The sequence below is a fragment of the Anolis carolinensis genome, chromosome 1, assembly GCF_035594765.1.
Source record: "Anolis carolinensis isolate JA03-04 chromosome 1, rAnoCar3.1.pri, whole genome shotgun sequence".
In the NCBI taxonomy this organism is placed as follows: Eukaryota; Metazoa; Chordata; class Lepidosauria; order Squamata; family Dactyloidae; genus Anolis; species Anolis carolinensis.
In genome coordinates, this window is record NC_085841.1 from 279725084 (window position 1) to 279748996 (window position 23913).

General features: G+C 39.2%; 1 protein-coding gene across 6 annotated transcripts in view; it reads right to left on the bottom strand.

Moving 5' to 3' along the window:
• hipk3 (homeodomain interacting protein kinase 3) overlaps nt 1–23913 on the bottom strand; it is an 81103-nt gene that overhangs the window by 9573 nt on the left and 47617 nt on the right. For all 6 annotated transcript variants that reach the window (XM_008106703.3, XM_062967757.1, XM_008106709.3 and 3 more), the window contains 10 exons: nt 21276–21399; nt 14922–15041; nt 13259–13345; nt 12358–12542; nt 7663–7822; nt 6045–6168; nt 3093–3211; nt 1723–1844; nt 1459–1620; nt 126–422 (listed from right to left, as the gene is read on the bottom strand). In XM_008106703.3, the coding sequence (XP_008104910.2) occupies nt 126–422; nt 1459–1620; nt 1723–1844; nt 3093–3211; nt 6045–6168; nt 7663–7822; nt 12358–12542; nt 13259–13345; nt 14922–15041; nt 21276–21399 (1500 nt within the window). The remainder of the gene's footprint in view (nt 1–125; nt 423–1458; nt 1621–1722; nt 1845–3092; nt 3212–6044; nt 6169–7662; nt 7823–12357; nt 12543–13258; nt 13346–14921; nt 15042–21275; nt 21400–23913) is intronic.

Genomic DNA, 23913 nt, shown 5'->3' on the forward strand with positions numbered 1-23913 from the left:
GTTTTGTTTGGATTCTTGCTTTAAAGGCATTTTAGCAATTTAGGAAGTTATTCCACCGGCAACACAGCAATGATTTTACAATCCCAGAGTATCACTTAGGAAAACAGACAAGAGGAAGTACTTACTCTGCCACTGAATGCTTTTGTGCCACATCCTCTTCATCCGTGTCACTGCTAATAGTGATCACACTGACTGCTGGACTTGGGGAATCTGCAATGATGATAGCCTGGCGCTGTTTGTTTGAAACAGATGAATCAGGGTTCTTCCTGATAGACGGTTTGCAACAATTGCTTTCCTGCCCCTCCAAGTTATGATTGTCCTGTGTTTCCACACAGCTTACTTTTTCACCAGTTTTCACATTAAATATCTTTGGAGAGATAAATGCTGAATTTTGGATATTGGTATTTTGTAACACATTACTCCTGTGAAGAAGAGATCTATTTAGATACGTCACAAAGAAGTTTGTTATGAAGCAAAGCTCATAACGTTTATTCAGCTTCCCCTCCCCAAATTAAAGTAGAACATAAACTTGGAAACATCCATGAATATAAATCAACACATGAAACATAAAACAATGCACATACAGGTAACACTGAAATGTTGTTTTCCAGAGCAATCGTGGAAAACCTTCCAGGTAGTTATTGCATATCACAAGCAAGGTTCAGATACTGCAATGCAAGGTTCAAAGTTGGATTTACCAATGAAATGTAGTACAGTATGCTGAAGGTACCATTCTCTTATAAAAAGGAAAGAAGAAATGAAGAAATGCTGGCTTGGACACCATAGACATTTTTGAATAAGATTCAAAATCCACTGAAAAGGCACCAGGAACTGTGTTCACTGAATTCAGTGGACATGAATCAGGGGATTACTTAACACAGTTCACCACTGTAACTGTCCTTCCCGGTCTTTCTCCGTTACTGAAATGTCCCATACCTTTGTAAATAACTTCTGTAGTGATGGGGCACATTTTCTCCACAGAGCACTTAAAGTGTTTCTTGCTGCCAGCAAAAGAAAGACTATTCTTAATACTATTCTAAGTCATATCATGACCACTATTACACAATGTCTTTATGTTCAATATTTCTAATTTGACAAGTCCTCATGCACATAGCTAACTAGCTAACTGGTTTTAACATAAGCAAGATGTATTTCTGCAGAGACATAGACAAGCCATTATTACAAAAGTGGCAGATTATAGAGCAGCAAATGCTACTTTGCATCATCATCATCATCATCATCATCATTATGTTCCCATCCCTTGACTTTAATCAATACACATCTAAATAATTGTTATTCTAACAATATTTAATATTTCAAAAAATGTTCTCTATACACTTGGGTGTTTCAACAATTAAGTGAGCATGATTGTTTATAATACAATGTCCCTTTGTAAAAGGGATTCTTACTCTAAGAATTTTGCATTTAAATCAGGTACAAATGCTACAGAATACTAACCTGTTCTGGCACACTTTATTTCTCTTGGTTGGTGTGGGCTGAGGCCAGACGACATGTGCAATGCCCACACTGATTGGTTGAGGAGCAGATAAAGTAATCTGATTAGTTAAGAGAGACTGGGTCATCACAGAATTGTAATGGTTGCAACGAGGAAGCATCTTCCTGTGTAGGGCAGATAATTCTCATTTAAATCATTCTGAGCAACAGGTTTGGTTTTGGGCAAAATCAGCTGTATACAAATTTTAGACAACAATTTCAGCTTACCCCCAGTCTCCAAGTCCCTGTGGGCCAGCCACAGAATCAGAAGCCAGGGTTGTTGCAGGAGCCACAGGCGTTATTTGTTGCCATGTAGGAAGCAATAGCTGCTGAGCTCTATTAGACCAGGTCTATTGCAAAAAAAAAAAGACAGAAAATTACATCCAATACATGAAGCTTTCTTATACTAAATCAGATTTTGGCCAATTCAGACTATCATTGCAGAGCCCATGGTGAGTGGGAGACTTCATATTTCACAAGCAGGTCGTATTTTGTTGTTATAGAAAAGGTCGTAACTTTATAGGTTACAGTTGAACAAAACTAATCCATAGCATGGTCCAAATCAAGGCATTGATCTAACCATTTATCAGACATCCAGTATACTTCCTGGGAATTACCAATACGGAGATTTATGTGGACAGAAGTTACTAGGGTTCCTAACGCCTGGGAATTCATCACAGCTGCATGTGACCCATTTGCCAACACTTCTAAGGCTGGGTTGTTGTATGTTTTCCAGGCTGTATGACCATGTTCTAGAAGTATTTTCTCCTGACGTTCCGCCCACATCTATGGCAGGCATCCTCAGGCATCTTCACAACCTCTGAGGATGCCTGCCATAGATGTGGGCGAAACGTCAGGAGAGAATACTTCTAGAACATGGTCATACAGCCTGGAAAACATACAACAACCCTGTGATCCCGGCCATGAAAGCCTTCGACAACACTTCCAAGGCTCCTTAAATGGAGCCCTCATACTGGATATGGTGGACCCATCCACTCTTAAATTGACTCCTGTGTCAAAATTGCCCAAAATTTGTGACAAGCAGTGCTAGCAATATGATGCCACTAACAAAACAATCTTGTACACACAATCCAAATACTGAGGGAAGATGGACAGGAAAGATGATAAAAGCAGATTGCCTGCCAGTGTATTGAACGCAGTAGTTTATATAGGCTGGAAGTGGACCTAACTGAAGTCTTCATTTGTTCCCAAAGCTTGCTCTCTGTCAGTCAACAAGGCTCCTTCTGATTGATTGGCCTTCCTACTTAAAGATGCATTGGTATCTGGGAAAAACGGCACCCGGAACAGGGTACCCATTCTTGCTTTGACCACTACTGTGATTTAATATTTCCAGCAAGTTTGGAACAACACTTATCGGAATAGACTGGCAATAATTATAACAATTCTCTAAGATTTAACATAAGAGGCCACACAAGTTTTGTTCGCTACCATTCTTTTATTGAGGGGAATTATGTAGGGAACCACATCTTTTGTCAGTGAACTGCAACCTTCAAAATTGATATGTTTTTTTAAGCCAAAATAGTCTTTACCATTAATCTGAAAATATGAGATCTGCAGCAGCAAACAAGACACCATACCTGAGAAAGAACACCTCTTATCTGGAGTGGCTGTAGGGTTGGGGCCTGGGTCACCAATGGCACTGCATTATCTACTCTTATGGAGTATCCATTGGGCTTCCCATGATTAGAAGGAATTCCTAATTAAGAAACAGAAATAAAGGTAAGCTTGTATCCAACTTAATAAAGGTAGTATCACATAATTCAGCTTGTGTATGTGGAAAGAACTAAAATTTAATCACATTAATTATACTTTTTTCAACTTTAGACTTTTCAGACTGATGCCAGTTCTATACATGGAAATGTTGCTTCACAGCAATTGAGTTCAGAAACCACATAAGGCCAAACTAGATTTAACATAAGAGATCTGTATTGGGCTTTCTACTTTTTACTAATCAGTGATGCTTCTGAAGGAGATTTAACATATTCCCAATGAGAACCATTTTCCCTACAAGCTATTATTGGCACAAAAAGATGAAGAGCAAGTTCAGATTTAATGTTGTGACTTCTTTTTCTTCCTCCATAGTTAAACAGTGATTTGAGGAAATAATTTACATTGGAGAGAAGACAAGCGAGGGAAGGCTAAAGTATCTTCAAAAGAATACCTCTTCCTCTGTATTTATAGAAACCACCTAGGTTTAAAAAAAAACTCTAATCACTTATCTCCCACATTACATCTAGCTTGGTCCTGCAGTGATCATTAAGCCATCCATAAGCAACCAGAACATGTCTATACATTTGTCCCATTCCTCTTATAATTCATTAGCCTTCCATTCCACTGGTTGAAATCTTACTTGATTGTGAAGAGAGAATGAAATAAACCACGGATAATGATAGCCACAGTTTTCTTTGCAACAAACCTACTGCAGGCCAACAAACCCACTGTAGAGCAACAAAAAATGTTGCAGCAGCAGTCTTGAGGTTACGTACTTCTCTGCCATTTCTCTCAGAGGCAGATGGCAGTAACATGAGTGTCAAAAACCAACAACGAACGGAAATAAAGCGAAACATATAGCACCAGAAAGAGAAGATCACCAGAAAACTGGAACAGTCTGTGTTGACAGTATCAAACAGGCCCTTCAATTATCAACTAGATCCTTTTGAGTCCTGGGATTAAGCAACCAACATGTGTTGCAACTCTTTTGAAGTGAGTCTTACCGGAATGAAGCAACGCTGCTTAAACTTGGAGTTAACAAAAATTCCATGAAGTCTATACCAATTTAGCCCCACCCTCCTCAGTGAGACTGATAAAAATAAAAATGCAGATGTAAAAGAAAATCCTAGTCAAAAAGGCAGACTTGGGAAAAATTTCTATTAGGGAATATGACCCAGACAACATGTGTCAAGGGCTGACAGACAAAAGAATAGACAATGACAAGTCCAGAAATCTTCTAGCTCTGCTCCACGCAGTGAGCACTGCAGTAAGTACAGGATAAAGTACAACCCCTTAGAATATACTACAGTAGATGTTCTTAAAAGTAAAGTATGGAGGTTAGTTAGACATTTTTTAAATATTTTAAATAGCATCTTTACACATTAAGTTTTTCCCTCAGTGATATCAGAGTGATGATTTTTTAAAATTGAGATGTATGTCTTAATGAAATGACAGATTGCACTGAATAACTGGTCAGTCTAAGCAGCAATTCTACATGCATCAGAAATACAAGTGCCAGTACATTTATGAAATAAATTTCCAGGTTAAGCATTCCTTTTCAGGAAATCCAAAATCCAAATACTCCTAAATCCAGAATTGTCCACATGGGTAGCTGAGAAAATGGTATCTTTCGATTCTGATCATTCATTGTACATACTGCATAACCTTCAGGTTATGTGCAGATGTAAATGAAACAAAGGAAGATTGTGTTTTATATTTCAACTTGGATCTCATCTCTAGGATATCTTGTTATATATATGACGCAAATACAGGTATTCCAAATCCAAAATCCAAAACACTTCTGGTCCCAATAATTTTGGATAAGGGAAGTTCAACCTGTATCAGTGTAGTACAGAAGCTCTGGTTTAAGACATGGATAAGGAAACAAACGGGTCTTCAGCCATTTGTTGAATTCCAACTCTTAGCAGCACTGGTCGAGAGAGTTCAAAGACTGTGAAAGTTTGAAGTACCACATAATATCAAGGGACAAAGTCTTCCCTACATCTTAAAAAAAGAATTATATCCTCTACTCATTTCACACATTATAAGAATGAGTAACATCAGTGTCATTGAGTTTGGAGAGGATATACAGTAACCTTCCACAGAGGTAAGTGACACAGGACCCCACAAAAGTCTATAAAACACATTTGTTTTACCTGACAAAACATCTCTCTGGGAATCTATAGGCCCTGTAAGGCATTGGAAGAACTAGAGATTCCTAGGTAAGTTTTCTCTGTAGAACTCTCTAGGTTCTACAGCAGGCATGGGCAAACTTGGGCCGTCGGGGTGTTCTGGACTTCAACTCCCACAATTCCTAACAGAACAAACCTACAGAACCTATTTCTCATAACTTGGTGATTGCCTGTAGTGTTTCCATTATACAATAGTTTCCAGGAAAACTATGAAGAACTGTTCAAATATTTTGCCTTGTTTCCCATCTATCAGCTTATATGATATGGTTTCCACAGACTGAAAGACTTGTGTAATTATTGATGTACATCTTAGGGGTGCTTTTTTCAAAGAAGATTCCCTTTTAAATTTAGAGGAGATCCTGCCATCTCTTCCTTCCACTTCCACCCTCTTATCACTATCATTTCCAGAGGGCCACTCGATTCCAAAACAAGTTTTCAGAGAGCACAAGCAGCTCATAATAGTCTACAGGGAGTTGGAAAACATTACCTCTCCCTTTTTATTAGGACAGCACAATTTCATTGAGAAGTTGCTGTAGGTTGGAATAATCTCAATGTCCAAGTCAATAAACCTTAATAAATGAAAAGTTGTTTTTCTTAAAAAGCTAAACATGAAAAATCAGCTCAAACCTTGAATAGCAGGGGGGCATATAATCAGTGTTTGATGAAAAGCATCACTGCAACCAAACTGAGCAGCTCCTGCCTGTAGCGGTATTCCATGGGGCAAAACCGAATGGGTAGATGCAGCTAATGCCTGAAACAATAGGTATATCATAAATTAACAAAAAGATCCCTGTACCTTTCAGATTAAATTTAAAATGCATGGTAAACTGTATTACAGTAGAGTTTCATTTATTCAACATAAATGGGCTGCCAGAACATTGGATAAGCAAAAATGTTGGATAATAAAGGAAGGATTAAGGAAAAGCCTATTAAATGTCAAATTTTGTTATGATTTTACAAATTAAGCACCAAAACATCATGTTTTACAACAAATGGACAGAAAAAGCAGTTCAATACATGGTAATGTTATGTAGTAATTACTGTACTTATGAATTTTGCACCAATACATTGCAATGTATTCAAAACATTGACTACAAAAACACTGACTAATAAAAGGCAGACTGTGTTGGACAATACAGAACATTGGATAAGTGAAGGTTGTATAAGTGAGGCTCTACTGTACTTTGATAAATGTTTCATTTTACTGTGTTGATTTTCAACTACAAAATTTTTCAAGATTCTTAGTTGTAAAGTTATGCAAACATTTCCTGTTCCTCACTGTGCACCAGCAAACTTGACTAGGTACATGAGGCTCAATTTATTTAGCACATTGTAGCAAATGTAATATTTGACCACATGGGGGCACTATAATAAAATATTTTGGGAATATTAATAGTGTTCAAATTTACTTTTCTGAAATGTTTCCATGAGCAATTCTAGAAAAGGCTTCCAACTCAACAAGTTTACAGATCTGCATTAGGGAGAATCAAATAATGAACCATAATTTAAACTCCTTCAAGCCTGGCTTTACCCATGTTGGCAGATGGGAAAATAGGAAGAAGCGTAAAAAAAGTGCTGGGGTTAGAAAGGAAGTATTATGTACAAAAGTGCTACAATAAAATCTCAAGTCACTTGCGAAAATCCCCATGATTCAAACTAGTACCATATAAAAGTCCTAAGGATGAAGAGCTTTAGTCTTGACCAAAGGTAATGAGGGTCTCCACAAGTGACTATTTCTTTGCCATATCCCAAACAGAACTTTCACATCTTCATTCATGGAATGATTTGTATTGTCCTGATTCGGAACAGATTCCATTCAGGATAACACAGATAACTATGGGAAACAATTGAATTTCCCTCAACATTTCCATCACATCCACAGCCATTCTGTATGGTAAACCAAGAAAGAATTATTGGTGCTCCAAATACTAATTTGTAATTGCTTGAGCCTCTGAAACCAGGAGTATACTTTATTTGATGAATAATGTGAATTAATTTGCTTACTTTTTAACAAATTTATCATAATTAATTTTTACCCAATTTTTCATTCAGACGGACCTTCAAAATGACTTGCATTGGAGTAATATGTAAGTAAAATTACAATGAGCAAACATGCAGGTAAACCAGATATGTCTTTTCCCCACTCCTATGCATTGAGATAGCTGTTTCCTGATTTATTACTTTGTATTGATCTAAAGTTTGGGGAGGGAAGAGGAGTACAAGACCTTAATTATGAAGTACCCACGTGATTTCGAACTGCTCCCATTTTGGCAAAGTTAGCTGTCAGGCTTGGTGCATTGCTTGAGGCAACTGGTCGCAGGTGCGCTGTTTTATTGCGGTTATTCGTATCATACGAATTTGATCGATACTTGCAAACGTCCATGATATGAAAACAGGATTTCACTCTAATTACAAAATGGATGAGATAAAAATGAGTTGTGATACAGAAATAATCACAAAAGGGATGTACAGTATATTAGCTCAATGAAATAAATACAATTATCACTGTAAGTTATAGTTCTAGCCACTGGAATAGGCGCAGGGCGATTTACTCTAGAGACTAGCTTGCAACTAAAATTATGGAATTATTGGTTGAAACACACATGCACTCACACATACTGGGTACATGAAGACAATTTTGTATTTGTTCAAGAAGTCTTCGATTTATACTAGTGACTTCCTTATTTACCTAGTCATTCTTGATATCCATGTCACATCAAACTATTATATTTGAAAACAAACAAATGTATCTTGCCCCCTATAATTACTGTGCATTCTTCTTCTTTTGGTTGTAAAGAATACATGGAAAAAAACAATAACTGAAATTGGCTAAGTGAACAGGAAGTTCTGACATGTACAGAACAAGTTCACACTTCAACAGTTCAGTTATGAAACATGAATTTTTGTTGTAAATCTATATTATGAAATTAAGTGGATTGCAAACACTTTGACTCTGCTAAGTCATCCTGTGCCTCAGTTAAATAGATATTAATACAGGCAGTCCCCAAGTTATGAACAAGATAGGTTTTGTGGGTTTGTTCCTAAGTTGAATTTGTATGAAAGTCAGACCAGGTATTTTAGAAGAGTAATTCCAGCCAAATATATACGGTATATGTGTGTGTGTGTGTGTGTGTGTGTGTGTGTGTGTGTATATATACACATACATACACACACACACACACACACACACACAGCTGTGCTCGGCCATGCGTTGCTGTGGCGAAGTATGGTGGTATGGGAAATAAAGTATTGAGGAACTGGTGGTAGTTAAGGTAAAGGGTCATGTTTATGTTGGATAAGTGAGACTCTACTGTATATTTATAATCTTATATTATCTCCTTAGAACTGGATTATATGAGCCCCCTTCTACGCAGCTGGATAAAATGCACACTGAAGTGGATTATATGGCAGTGTGGACTGAAGATAATCCAGTTCCAAGCAGATAATATAAGATTATAAATGGATTATATAGCTGTGTGGAAGGGCCTTAAGTCTACACTGCCATATAATCCAGTTAAAATCTGATAATCTGTATTTTATAGGCAGTGTGGAAGAGGCCCAAGTGAGGCCTAACTCTGCCTGTCCCCTGGGCTGAGTGGGTTGCTAGGAGACCAAGTGGGCGGAGCTTAGCCTTCTAAATGGCAGCAGTTGGATAAAAACAATTATTCCTCTCCCTCTAATTAGGATTTTTTTTCCTTTTCCTTTTGTTGTATGAACAGAGGCATGGATGAGGGGTTGTGCTGCCAAGTTTAGTGTTTCTGGGATGTGTAGTTTTGTTGTTTTGTCCTAGGCCGAAATTTCATTACCCTTTTATATATATAGATATAACCTCTGGATAGTATAGGAAAGGTTTAGCACCCCTGTGGTATTTGTTTTACTGTCTGTGGCTATGTTCAGAAGATTTCACCTCACTTTCTGTCCTTGTGATAATGGAATTTTGAAAAAATTGACTTATTGTGGAAACAAGGATTGGTGATAAAGCTTCAGTGGGGACACCTTGCCCCCAAAATAACTCTTTCAGGAGTGAATTTCCCTTCCAAGCGGTAGATTTCTCTCACTTCCTGTAATCTCACATCCATTCTTAACTATGAGTCGTTTGTAAGTCACATGTTTGTAACTCGGAGACTGAACCAATATGATTAATATATTATGTACTACGAGGGCTATCCAGAAAGTAGATTACGTTTTGTAATTAAAAATGAACAAAGTATATGAGAAAACGTTTACCATATGCAGTCGAAAGCCACATCCAAATACCACTTCTCAACATAGTCGCCATTCAAATCTAGGCACTTATCATAGCAATGAATGAGCTTTGCAACTCCTTCCCCACCAAATTCTGCCGCTTGGGTCCTCAACAGTGTGCGACCCGTCACGTGGGACTGGATGTCCCCATGAAACAGCAAAATCCCCACGCTATTGCAATGCTGAAACACAGCCAGGGTGAACAATGAATGCACCAGGAAGAGAGGAGCAAAAGCAAGCAAGGAAGAACCCCGCTCTCACTTCTTTTGCAAGGAGATCTCAAGAGAGAAAACATTGCGGCTTCCCTTCCCTTCCTGTCGGCTCAAGGAAAAGGCGCGGGCTTACCTAAGAAGGCCTACTTGGCCTGGCTGCTAAGCAAGCTCTGGAAAGCGGCCTGGAGGAGAGCGGCGTAGGCTCCCGAGAAGCAGCCAGGATCGGCCAGGACTTGCAAATGCTTGCAAGCCCTGGCCAATTGCAAGCCCTGGCCGATCCTGTCCTACGCCGCTCTCCTCCAGGCCGCTTTCCGGAGCTTGCTCAGCAGCCAGGCCGAGCAGGCCTTTTTAGTTAAGCCCGCGCCTTTTCCTTGAGCCAGTAGGAAGGGAAGGGAAGCCGCAATGTTTTCTCTCTTGAGATCTCCTTGCAAAAGAAGTGAGAGCGGGGTTCTTCCTTGCTTGCTTTTGCTCCTCTCTTCCTGGTGCATTCATTGTTCAGCCTGGCTGTGTTTCAGCATTGCAATAGCGTGGGGATTTTGCTGTTTCATGGGGACACCCAGTCCCACGTGGTGGGTCGCACACTGTTGAGGACCCAAGCAGCAGAATTTGGTGGGGAAGGAGTTGCAAAGCTCATTCATCACTATGATAAGTGCCTAGATTTGAATGGTGACTATGTTGAGAAGTGGTATTTGGGTGTGGCTTTCAACTGCATATGGTAAATATTTTCTCCTATACTTTGTTCAGTTTTAATTCCAAAACTTAATCTACTTTCTGGATAACCCTCGTACATACTGCAGCAAAACGTTATGTTAACAGCAGAAATTTGCTACTGCACTTTGTGTAAGTAATTTGGACTGCAAAATCAGGGTAATAACTGAAAAATGTTAAGTGAATCTATGACATGTTTGCAGGTGAGCGAGGAACATATATCTGAATGCTCCTGCATATAAAAAAACCCAGCATAAAGGAAGCTACAATGCCAAAGAAATTTGAGGTCCACCTTTTCCCATCAAACTAAGTTTCAAACATGCAACCCCATTACTGATTGAGTGGACTGTTTTATATGCTACCTTGACATTTTTTGAAAATTTCAGTACAGTGTTCTCTCACTTATCACTGGGGTTAGGTTCCAGGACCACCCGCAATAAGTGAAAATCCACAAAATAGGGACGCTATATTTATTTTAATATGTATACATTATTTTAGTAGTTATAGACTATTTTAAGTCTTTATCAACCAATCGTGTGTTGATAAATTGCCTCCTTCTCCTCCTGTTGCCGCTTGGGTTCCTTTTCTCTCCCTTTGGCTTCTCCTTCCTCCCTTCCTTAGGCTGTAAAATGTATTTTTTTATGATTTACAATAGTCTTTTAGAGTTTATAGAAAAACCGCGAAACAGTGAATCCGCGAAATGTGAATAGCGAAGTAGTGAGGGAACACTGTATTGTCAAAAAAAGTAATCACACCTGTATATTAATAACTGAAAAAACATATGTTACACATACATATTACAAAATTTAACTGATCACACAAACTCAACAAGCACAAATACAAACATTTAAATCAACTAGAAGTTCCCAATTTAAAAGAATGAGAAAATTTTTAAAAATCCACCCATCCCCTAGAATCTGGAAAAGATGAAGAAGAAGGAGTTAACAGTGGAATAGTAAAGTAGAGTAAGGGAACCCTGACATTATGTGTCAGAATTCAGTTAGGAAAGTACAGTGTTCCCTCACTTATCGCAGGGGTTATGTTCCAGGACCACCCGCAATAAGTGAAATTCCGCGAAGTAGGGGTATTATATTTATTTCAATATTTACATATTATATTAGTAGTTAGGTGGCCTTTCTCCCCTTTGCAACCCTCCTTCCTGCACTTCTTCCTCTCCGGGGCCTGCCAGTTTCTCTTTTGTGCATGAGTCTCCCTCTTGTCGGCATCCAGAGTGGCCCGGCTGGATGCCAACCAGAGGGAGGGCGCATGCGCAAAAGAGAAACTGGCACCTTTTGCGCATGCGCTCCTCTCAGAAAAAACCCGCAAAGCAGTGAGTGCGCTAAAAGTGAACCGCAAAGTAAGGAGGGAACACTGTATACCTATCTGAAGTGTTCCTTGCATGTATGGAAATTCTTTTTCAGGCACTGTAAAGGTTGGTTTCAAAGTTGACAATAGGAAAATAGAGGGACAGAGTTGATAATCTGGCATACCAACCCTGCAGCCATGACTACTACACTACTTTTCTTTAATCTATGTAAAGTCTCCTTTCAATTAAAGCTGCATCTAGATTACATGCAATGTCAACTGCAGCATGATAAAACACACATGTGTACATATACTTGTGTACAGGCAGAGGTCACAGCTTCTGTAACTCTGGCTTTGAAATAATCTTCATTGACCTAGGCCAAAATCATATGCCACACTAAACACAGCAACACAAAAACATGGAACCCATTCAAAAATAGTCACTCAAAGATTATTTTTACATAACATACTGGTTGCTATGGGGAAAATCAAGAAGATGCTTCATGGTAACAAAGGGATGGTTCAGTGTGTCAACTGGAGTGATTCTTAAGTCAGCATCTATCAACAGCATTTTCCTCAACAGGCTGACGAATTCTCTTCTATCTGCTTTCTCTGCCAACTGGTCACTTTCTTCCAAATCCATCACCATGTTCACCTGGTGTTGAATAATTAAATGTATTAAAACAATATGGTATTTTTCATTCATCTTTATTTGAGTATTTATAATCCACTGCACTGAGATAAATCATATTCATAGTAGCTCTTAACAAAAATATAAAATAAACCATTTAAAAAATCTTTTGAACCATGTAAACAATAATAATACATTGCCACACCCAACAATCAGGAAAAAAACTTAAGAAAATAGCAAACAGAAGAATTAGAGTCTACATTGCTATCAATAGCCCTTTTTAGGAACTCTCTACATGTGCAATATTGAGGATAATAGAAATGTTAAGGAAGTATTGAGGCTGAAATTCTACATACTCTTAGAATATACATTGCAAAGATAACTATTCAACAGGGAAATATGAAATATGATTTGTGCCACAAATGACAAATATGATTGTGCCACAAATGTCAGGTAAAATATTAACATACATTTTTAGAATATTAGAATAAATAAGATGATGTATTAAGAAAAGTCAAAATGATGAGCACTGCCAAATATCAAGTATTCTTCTTCCAACAGACTCGATATAACAGTGGCAGGAGGCCAGTATATAGTAACTGTAATCCCTGAATTGAGAAGAGGAGTTTTCTCTATCTTATTTACAACTAGGATGAAGCTGAAACAAGAGAAAATATTGAACTTAAGGCAATTCTACCCGCTCCCCCAAATTTGTATCAAATACACATGTATATACTCACATGCACTATTTCATCCAAACTGTTGAAAATGTACTTTCGGGCCTCTTTAGATTTCATTCCTGTCTCTCCTTCATGTTCTTCCAATGTCTTCAGAAATTTAAGTGGGAGAAAAATTTATAAATTATTGTGAGCATACTGGAAAATCCATCCTGTTAACAAAATTAATAGGACCCTACAGTAGGCACCAATGTGTTTTTTCTTTACTGTTGTAAAAATGTAGAAGACTTTTGCAAATATGACAATGATATGGTTTAAAAGAGACGTGCTACAGTTTTGTTCTGGATGAGAATATAAATGGCTCCAATGCTGTGAATTAGCTACACAATTATCATTAAATGCAAAATTAGTAGAGCTAGCAATAGGTAATGCCAAATTCTACAATAATTAAGAACCATTGTAATTTTGGTATACAGTGTTCTCTCACTACTTCCCGGTTCGCTTTTAGTGGATTCGCTGTTTCGTGGTTTTTCAGTAAACTCTAAAAGAATATTATAAATCATTAAAAAATTACAATTTACAGCCTAAGGAAGGGAGGAAGGAGAAGCTAAAGGAAGAGAAAAGGAGCCGAAGCGGCACCGAGAGGAGGAGGAGGCGATTTATCAACACACAATTGGTTGATAAAGACTTAAAATAGTGTATAACTACTAAAATAATGTATAAATATTTAAATATAGTGTCCCTACTTCGCGGATTTTCACTTATTGCGGTTGGTCCTGGAATGTAACCCATCCTGGAATGTAACCCATAAGTGAGGGAACACTGTATTTGAGAAAAATAAGATTAATTTTACATTTCTGCTCCGTATTCACATGAACAATTCTCAGCTTCAGTTCTAAGCAAAACAAGTCAGAACGAAAGCTTGTAAGGTAGTTGAGAAGAATGACAGAAGAATGCTTATAAATGTATGAATATTGGATGCATTAAAAGGGGCACTATTGGTGCTGTTTTATTACCAGTTTTATTTTCTAATCATTAGGAGACTTCTAGTAAGAGGTCCATTAGTAATATATTTATGCCAATAACCAAGACAGCATGTTATTTCAGACTTATTGAACTCCAGATACATGTATGAATAGCAGAAAATCTGGCTTCGTTTCTGAATTATGCTCACTTCCTGTGATACAACTTGGTTCTGACTCAGTTCTCCAACTCCTCTATTTCTGATTTTGCCACGTATAAATATAGGATATAGAGATCTTTATCTTTCTTAAGAGATAAAGGGGCAGGAAAAGTATCAGTGCAGGGAAAGTGTATACAAAAACTAGTCAGAGCAAACAAATCAGATTTTCTTAAACTAATTTTCATACAAATTGCAGTCGTGTTAGAATCAAGGAACAGCCAGGAAAATGAATTGCAAGAAAATTCTTGAAAGTGAAATGAACTAGCACATTATCATAATGCATTTAGTGGATTTCTCAATGTATTATTGTGTGCATTGACAAGTTATTTCTCACTTTATGGCAACCCTATGTTGACCCTATCATGGGGTTTTCTTGGCAAGATTTGGTAGGGTTTTTTTGAGGGGGAGGGGGAGTGGAGTTCATCTCATACAGAAAATATCAAACTATGTTCTCCATTCTGGCTAAGATGTAGTTCTTCCTTAGAGCATACAGATCTCAACATGGAACACAGAAACTCTCTGACTTCCTATTACTCTTCTTACTTTTAATCTCCAGCTAGAATATGGTGCATCTGTTTCTTTACAGAAAAATCGTGTGGTCTTCGTTCCAATGTTCAGCAACTGTTCTGCAGGTAAGCCTTGTGTTTGCGAAATATAACGAATCTGGAGAGATAAAAAAACAATACCTGATATTTTAATTGTGCATTTACCCATTTATTTACACATGTTGTAGTTAATACGATTTGTTCAATATTACAAAATTTAGAGGGCACAGGTTGATTACTGTTTAAGATCATGAAGAAAACCATTCTGTCCAAGACACACAAAATTTACATCCAGATAGTATATGGAAGGTACTAAAATGTAACTGATGTGGAAAGACCTACTCTGCAAATCATACCCTGTAATTTTCCAAAAACTTTGAAAATCCTAATTGTACTTTATAAGAATTCTCTACCTATGGTTAACTGAAGTCAACCAACCACCTGCCTATTACTTGACCATTATCAAATATTAAGTCAAGTATACCTTTGTGAAGGTGGCAATCTGCCTTTTAAATTTCATTTTGTAATCAAGTATCGGGAAATGCAGAAACACCCATGACACTGGCAGTAGCCAAGGTCAGCCTAGCAACATAACCAATAATAATAATAATAATAATAATAATAATAATAATAATAATAATAACTTTATTTATATCCCGCCACCATCTCCCCAACGGGGACTCGGGGCGGCTTACATGGGGCCATGTAACCAACAACTACAGAAAGCTTTTAACAAAGCAACCACAAAAGGAATCTATGGCAACTGCAACTGCACATAACAATATTTTCCAATCTGTGGATCATGACACCAGTACAAGTGAGTTCCAGGTTTTATGCATTTTCTGTTTCAAAACCCCCCTAAAAGTTTCCCTGAGTCCCCCTAAAAGTTTCCCTGAGTGAGAATCCTATTCACATAAGTCACAAAGTTGATTTTAAACAGAATGAACAACTCATTGAACTGTCACATGATGGAAGTGTCAAAGATAACATTTTGGAAATAGGATTATTCATGTCATGGCTTGATACTACCACTGACTGTCATGAGCTTGCTTCACAGCAGTGTCTCCTATTGTCATTTTCTACTATATTTCTTTGCAAGAAAGATTTTTTTCAGAAATAAAAATGAAAAATGAAATAAGGAAGGTTATCTAGCAATAATGGTCTGAGACTGTATCTCACAACAATCAAACTGTGCCGTGACCTACTTCTAGGCAAAACACAAGCTGCAAACTCAGTCGTCACTCTGAAACCTGCCAGGAAGGACTTTATTTTGTTTTAAACATTCATTATATCTCACACTTGCTATGTTTTTCAAATACAGTAGAGTCTCACTTATCCAACATAAACGGGCCAACAGAATGTTGGATAAGCGAATATGTTGGATAATAAGGAGAGATTAAGGAGAAGCCAATTAAACATCAAATTAGGTTATGATTTTACAAATTAAGCACCAAAACATCATGTTATACAATGAATTTGACAGAAAAAGTAGTTCAATACGCAGTAATGCTATGTAGTAATTACTGTATTTACAAATTTAGCACCAAAATATCATGATATATTGAAAACATTGACTACAAAAATGCGTTGGATAATCCAGAATGTTGGATAAGCGAATGTTGGATAAGTGAGACTCTACCATACATTTAAATCGTATTTTATACTTTAAAAACATCTCATAATTTGAAAGTTGGTGTTCCCTGCTGCTGCTGCTCAGTCGCATAGTCGGTTTCGTTCTTCGTGACATCATGGACCAGTCCACGCCAGAGCTCCCTGTCGGTCGTTACCGCCCCCAGTTCCTTCAAGGTCAAGCCAGTCACTTCAAGGATACCATCCATCTCACCCTTGGTCGGCCTCTCTTCCTTTTTCCTTCCATTTTCCCCAGCATCATGATCTTTTCCAAGCTTTCCTGTCTCCTCATGATGTGGCCAAAATACTTCAACTTTGCCTCTAATATCCTTCCCTCCAGTGAGCAGCCGGGCATTATTTCCTGGATGATGGACTGGTTGGATCTTCTTGCGGTCCAAGGCACTCTCAGGATTTTCCTCCAGCACCAGAGTTCAAAAGCATCTATCTTCCTTTGTTCAGCCTTCCTTATGGTCCAGCTCTCGCAACCATAGGTTACTATGGGGAATACCATTGCTTTGACTATGCGGACCTTCGTTGCCAGTGTGATGTCTCTGCTCTTTACTATTTTATCAAGGTTGGCCATTGCTCTCTTCCCAAGAAGTAAATGTCTTCTGATTTCCTGGCTGCAGTCTGCATCTGCAGTGATCTTCACGCCTTGAAATATAAAGTCTGTCACTGCCTCCACGTTTTCTCCTTCTATTTGCCAGTTATCAATAGGTGTAGTTGCCATGATCTTGGTTTACTTGATTTTTAACTGCAACTCAGCTTTTGAACTTTCTTCTTTCACCTTGGTGATAAGGCTTCTCAGCTCCTCCTCGCTTTCAGCCATCAGAGTGGTATTGTTATGATTGAGCCTCATGGCTCTGTTACTGGCAGACGTGGGCGTAAGACTCCTCGAGAGTCAGATACTCTCGAGGAGCGAGAAAGAAAGAGACTGCGAGATATCTTTGCAGCACCATCTGACGAAGAGTCTTTTGAGGGGTTTACGGAGAGAATGGAGGAGGGGCTGGTTAGCTCGGAGGAGGATGAGATGGATTGGACTCGGGTGAGGGAGGAATTGGGTGCCACTGGCAATGATGGGATGGAAGATGAATGGGGACCTTCAGGATTAGACCCATGGACAAGCTGGAGGGATGGGACGGGATCCACAGCTGGGGATGCTGTGGGGCGTAGTCAGAGGTGTTCCAGCTCTGATGAGGAAAGTGATGAGGAAACGCCCGGGTTAAGGAGGGCAGCTGATAGTGATGAGGATTTGTAACTGGCATAAAATGAGGCTTGGGAGCAATTGCAAATTGCGTTGGGCAAGGTAATCTGGACGAACGCTTGGGATCTGTGTGGGACGCTTTCCTGAAGACTGGTGTGTTTTCGTGTGCTGATACGTAAGTTGTTTTGGAATTTGGGGTCAGACGGCGGGAGGAATTGTGTGGGCTTTTGTTTGTGCAAACTTGTGCTTAATCTCATTAGCTTTGACCTTCCGTCGTCTTCTTGACGGACGCCATCTCCTGCTTTGGATTTCGAACTGAACTGACCACGGCTTGACTTCCCCCTACTCGGACTTGGTGAAACTACAAACGTCTGGCTTGAACTACGGAAAGGAACTGGGTCTACTCTACTGCTTCAATCCTCGGCTGATCTGTGTGTATTGGAAATCTTGCCTGCTGTGTGGAGGAGTGACTCAAGTTACTCAAAGCACAGTGCTGGCAGCAGAGAGGAATCTGCTGCCAATTAATTGCATTCTTTTGAACACTTTGTTCCCCGGCTTCTGTTTTATTTATCCCCAGGCTGAAGCAAGCTGTTTTGTTTTTACCCGGATTAAACTCCGGTTTAATCCGGTTTATCTTTTGAACGTTTTTCCTTGCCCCTTTTTGCTTTTAAAGGCTAATACTGCCTGGCCCTTGTATTTTACGGGCATTTTGAGTTCTGTTATCCAATAAACTCTGTTATCTTTGATCTTGTGGCGTTCTGTCTTTGACAGGTATCATCTGCATACCTAAGATTGTTAATGTTTCTTCCAGCAATTTTAACTCCGGCCTTAGATTCCTCAAGCCCCGCATGTCGCATGATGTGTTTTGCATACAAGTTGAATAGGGAGGGTGAAAGTATGCAGCCCTGCCGCACTCCTTTCCCAATCTTGAACCAGTCTGTTCTTCCGTGATCTGTTCTTACTGTGGCTACTTGGACTTTATACAGATTTCTAAGGAGACAGACAAGGTGACTTGGTATCCCCATACCACCAAGAACATGCCACAGTTTATTATGATCCACACAGTCAAAGGCTTTAGAATAGTCAATAAAGCAGAAGTAGATGTTTTTCTGAAACTCCCTGGCTTCCTCCATTATCCAACGGATATTGGCAATTTGGTCTCTCGTTCCTCTGCCTTTTCTGAACCCAGCTTGCACATCTGGCAACTCTCGCTCCATGTATTGCTGGAGTCTGCCTTGCAAGATCTTGAGCATTACCTTACTGGCATGGGAAATAAGTGCCACTGTACGGAAGTTTGAGCATTCTTTAGCGTTTCCCTTTTTTGGTATGGAGATATAAATTGATTTTTTTTCCAATCTGATGGCCAATCTTGTGTTTTCCATATTTGCTGGCATATGGCATGCATCACATTGACAGCATCACCTTCCAAGATTTTAAACAGCTCAGCTGAGATTCCGTCGTCTCCTGCTGCCTTGTTAGCAATGCTTCTTGAGGCCCATTCAACCTCACTCCTCAGGATGTCTGGTTCTAATTCACTCACCACTCCGTCAAAGCTATCCTCTATATTATTATCCTTCCTATACAGATCTTCTGTATATTCTCGCCACCTATTCTTTATCTCTTCAGCTTCTGTTAGGTCCCTGCCATCTTTGTTTTTGATCATGCCCATTTTTGCCTGAAATTTGCCTCCGATGTTTCTGATATTCTGGAAGAGATCTCTTGTCCTTTCTATTCTATTGTCTTCTTCCACTTCCATGCATTGCTTGTTCAAAAATAGTTCCTTGTCTCTCCTGGCTAACCTCTGGAATTGTGCATTTAATTGGGTGTATCTCCCCCTATCGCTGTTTCCTTTCGCCTTCCTTCTTTCTTGGGCTACTTCCAGTGTCTCAACAGACAACCATCTTGCCTACTTGGTTTTCTTTTTCTTTGGGACGTACTTTGTTGCTGCCTCCTGAACAATATTGTGGACTTCTGTCCATAGTTCTTCTGGAACTCTATTTATTAAATCTAGTCCCTGAAATCTATTCTTCACCTCCACTGCATATTCACTGGGAATATTTGTGAGATCATATCTAATTGGTCTGTGTATTTTCCACATTCTCTTTAGTCTGATTCTAAATTTTGCGATAAGAAGTTCGTGATCTGAACTACAGTCAGCTCCAGGTCTTGTTTTCACCGACTGGATGGATGTCCGCCACCTTTGGCTGAAAAGGATGTAGTCAATCTGATTTCGGTGTTGACCATCTGGTGAAGTCCATGTACACAGCTGTCTTTTAGGTTGTTGGAAGAGAGTGTTTGTTATTGCACAGTGAGTTTTCCTGGCAAAATTCTATCAGCCTACGTCCTGCTTCATTTGATTGTCCCAGACCATGCTTGCCTGTGATCCCGGTTATCATTTGACTGCCCACCTTAGCATTCCAATCTCCTGTAATGAGAATAATGTCTCTTTTTGGTGTGTTATCCAGTAGGTGCTGCAGATCCCCATAAAACTTATCTAATTCTGCTTCTTCAGTGGCTGTGGTTGTGGCGTATATTTGGATCACTGTGCTGTTTGCCTTGAACTCAAAATGAGATCATTCTATCATTTTTAGGTTGTATCCAATCACTGCTTTAGCAACTTATTAACTATGAAGGCTACTCCATTTCTTCGGTGTTCCTCTTGTCCACAGTAGTAGATCTGGTGGTCATCTTTTGTGAAGTGGCCCATTCCAGTCCATTTCAGTTCCCACTTTCACATAAAATCTATGTGCGTATTATTTGCAAATGCTGAAGATTTTCAAGTTACACATTAATAGAGGCATCAAGCAATATTTGTCTGGGTGCCTCTGATAATGGTTATTTCAGGATTTCAGCTAAAATGAATGAAGGTGATGACTGAAGGTTTACAGTTCATGTGATAAATGGTGTTCCATAGTAAACAAAAATGGAGTGTTGGGGCTCCCTGCCAAAAAGCTAGAAACCTCCAGCCTACAATGTCCATGGCATTATCCTGCTCACTGCAGAAATAAATGACCAATTACAGTGTTATTCTGCACTGTAAAGTTCATGTGGACTTCAGGTTAAAGAAATAGTCACTATTGATCAAATGGAAGATATTAGGTTGAAGTATAAAAATGTCAAATACAGCTGTGTGCAATGTCCTAAATTACAGAGAATTGGGCAAAGTCAAATTTTTTGTCATTCAGAGACAGTTAATGCAACTGTAGGTAGCTGCTGTGAAATTACCCTTAAACACAAGGCATAAAGGTAAAGGTTAAGTCCAGTCATGTCTGACTCTGGGGGTTGGTGCTCATCTCCATTTCTAAGCCGAAGAGCCAGCGTTGTCCGTAGACACCTCCAAGGTCATGTGGCCAGCATGACTGCATGGAGTGCAACCTAAGGCATACAACAATACTAAATCTGACTCAAAGGCAATATTTAAAATCATTGAAAACCATACAGTAAGATAACAGAAATTTAAATCTCTATCTAATCAAGTAAATTAAAACATTTCAAATTATGAGTAAAACTTTCTACTACCTGGTCATATTCAAGGGCTCCTGGATACAGTGGCCAACCAAGGAACAGTTCAGCAATCACACAGCCCAGTGACCACATGTCTATGGCTTCACAAAACGGCAAACCCAAGATGATTTCTGGTGCTCTGCAAATAGAAGAGGCATGTTTACCACATATACTGTGTAAAATAACCAGACTAAAAACTGACATTTTATAGATAGTATATGCATTGTTTTTAAAAGCCACTTTCCCCTCTTTTTGTGATATTTAAGAACAATCCCTCTTAAATTGCCTAAACAACCAGCTCTCTGTAGTTCCCTGGTTCTCCAAAACTGTTTATATGAGTAGACATGGGGCTAGGATATGTGTCCCTTTCTGGTTCCACTAGTGAAAGCTGTTCCATCAGCAGAGTCATCCCACTAGGTCCTGGACTACATTTGACTCAGGAATCCACAAATGGTCTTCAGATATTCCAGAAGCAGGCATGTTCCAGATATCCCAATGACTTCTAGTTGCTCTAGAGTTGAGGAGCTGCCCCATCATAGTCAAGAATGCTTTGGGAAATGGGAAGAGATCTTGCTATTTTACGGTACAGTGTTCCCTCACTACTTCGCGGTTCACTTTTCGCAGATTCGCGATTTTTCAATAAACTCTAAAAGAATGTTATAAATCATAAAAAAATTACAATTTACAGCCTAAAGAAGGGAGGAAGGAGAAGCCAAAGGGAGAGGAAGAAGCCCAAGCGGCAACAGGAGGAGAAGGAGGCAATTTACCAACACACGATTGGTTGATAAAGACTTAAAATAGTATATAACTACTAAAATAATGTATAAATATTAAAATAAATATAGTGTCCCTACTTCACAGATTTTCACTTATTGCGGGTGATCCTGGAACCTAACTCCCCCAATAAGTGAGGGAACACTGTACACTATACCTAATGACTTGCCATTAAATTTCATGTACACACAGGAAGCTGAAGATAACTAGCAGAGAGCATACACTACAAAAGGAAAATGTTAAGAAAACACAATGTTCTAGTAAATCATGGAAATAAAAAGACTACACACTAGGGTTGGGCAAATTTTTTGTTAGTCCGTTAAATTCATTTCAAATTCTGTTCGAAAGCACTTTTGAAGCGAGTTTTGAAACATCTGCTCACTGCCTTCCTAATATTAAGAATTTGAATCAAAAAGCACCTTTTTTTCATCTGTCTCTGATGTCTTTGGATGTAGCTGTAGCCCCTCGGAGAGGTGAAGCCATGTTGGCATGCCTCTCAGCCAATCAGGGCAGAAGGAAGAGGGACGGAGAGGTGGGGCCATCGTTCTGGTAGCATTTTAAAAAAATGTGGTTTGAAAATTCACAAAAAATCAGTGGATGGGTCAAACATTATGAAACTTTGTAAGCATAGAGTTATGAATATTTGCTTCCATTCTGGCAAATTTCATCTCAATAGCTTTAAAAATTAAGCAGAACGAAGCCTCTGATTTTTCCCCATTTATTTAAGTGCGAGTGAAGCAAGAAGCCATTATCTGGACAAAACTCCATTTTCCAGAAGCCTTGGGCTAAGCCAATCAGGGCAGAAGGAAGAGGGGCGGAGAGGTGGGGCCATCGTTCTGGTAGCGTTGTAAAAAAATGTTGTTTGAAAATTCCCAAAAAAAATCAGTGGATGGGTCAAACATTATGAAACTTTGTAGGCATAGAGTTATGAATATTTGCTTCAATTCTGGCAAATTTCATCTCAATAGCTTTAAAAATTAAGCAGAACGAAGCCTCTGAATTTTCCCCATTTATAAAAGCATTAGGCTGAAGCAGACATTTCTCCAATAGTCCTATGCCCGCTTTAAAACTACAATTCCCAGATGTCCCAGGCCCTCTCTCCTCTTAACATTCCCCACCCCCTTTTGTCCTCACTTATAATTATAGAATCATAGAGTTGGAAGAGACCTCGTGGGCCATCCAGTCCAACCCCATTCTGCCAAGAAGCAGGAAATCGCATTCAAAGCACCCCCGACAAATGGCCATCCAGCCTCTGCAAAGAAGGAGCCTCCACCACACTCCGGTGCAGAGAGTTCCACTGCTGAACAGCTCTCACAGTGAGGAAGTTCCTCCTCATGTTCAGGTGAAATCTCCTTTCTTGTAGTTTGCAGCCATTGTTCCATTGTGTCCTAGTCTCTAGGGCAGCAGAAAACAAGCTTGTTTTCTCCTCCCTATGACTTCCCCTCACATATTTTATACATGGCCCTCCTCATGTCTCCTCTCTCTCTGCCTTCTCTTCTGCAGGCTAAACATACCCAGTTCTTTAAGCAGCTCCTCATAGGGCTTGTTCTCCAGACCCTAGATCATTTTAGTTGCCCTCCTCTGACCATCTTGACCAAACTTTGTGAATTCTTGGAAGGTATGAGAAGGAGGGAGGAGGGAGGGAGGGAGGGGTTTGACTGTTGGACTCAGATTGTGGCTTGATTCCCCACTCACCCACCCACTTGGGCAAGTCACACACTCTCAGCCCCAGAAAAGCCAATGAAACAGGAAATAACACTTTCAAACCACAAACTGATTTCCTTATTTAGAGGCTGATGGCCATCTGTCAGGAATGATTTGATGGTGTACTATGATTTCTGTTCCTGGGTGATAAATGTCATTTCTTAATTGGTTCTGT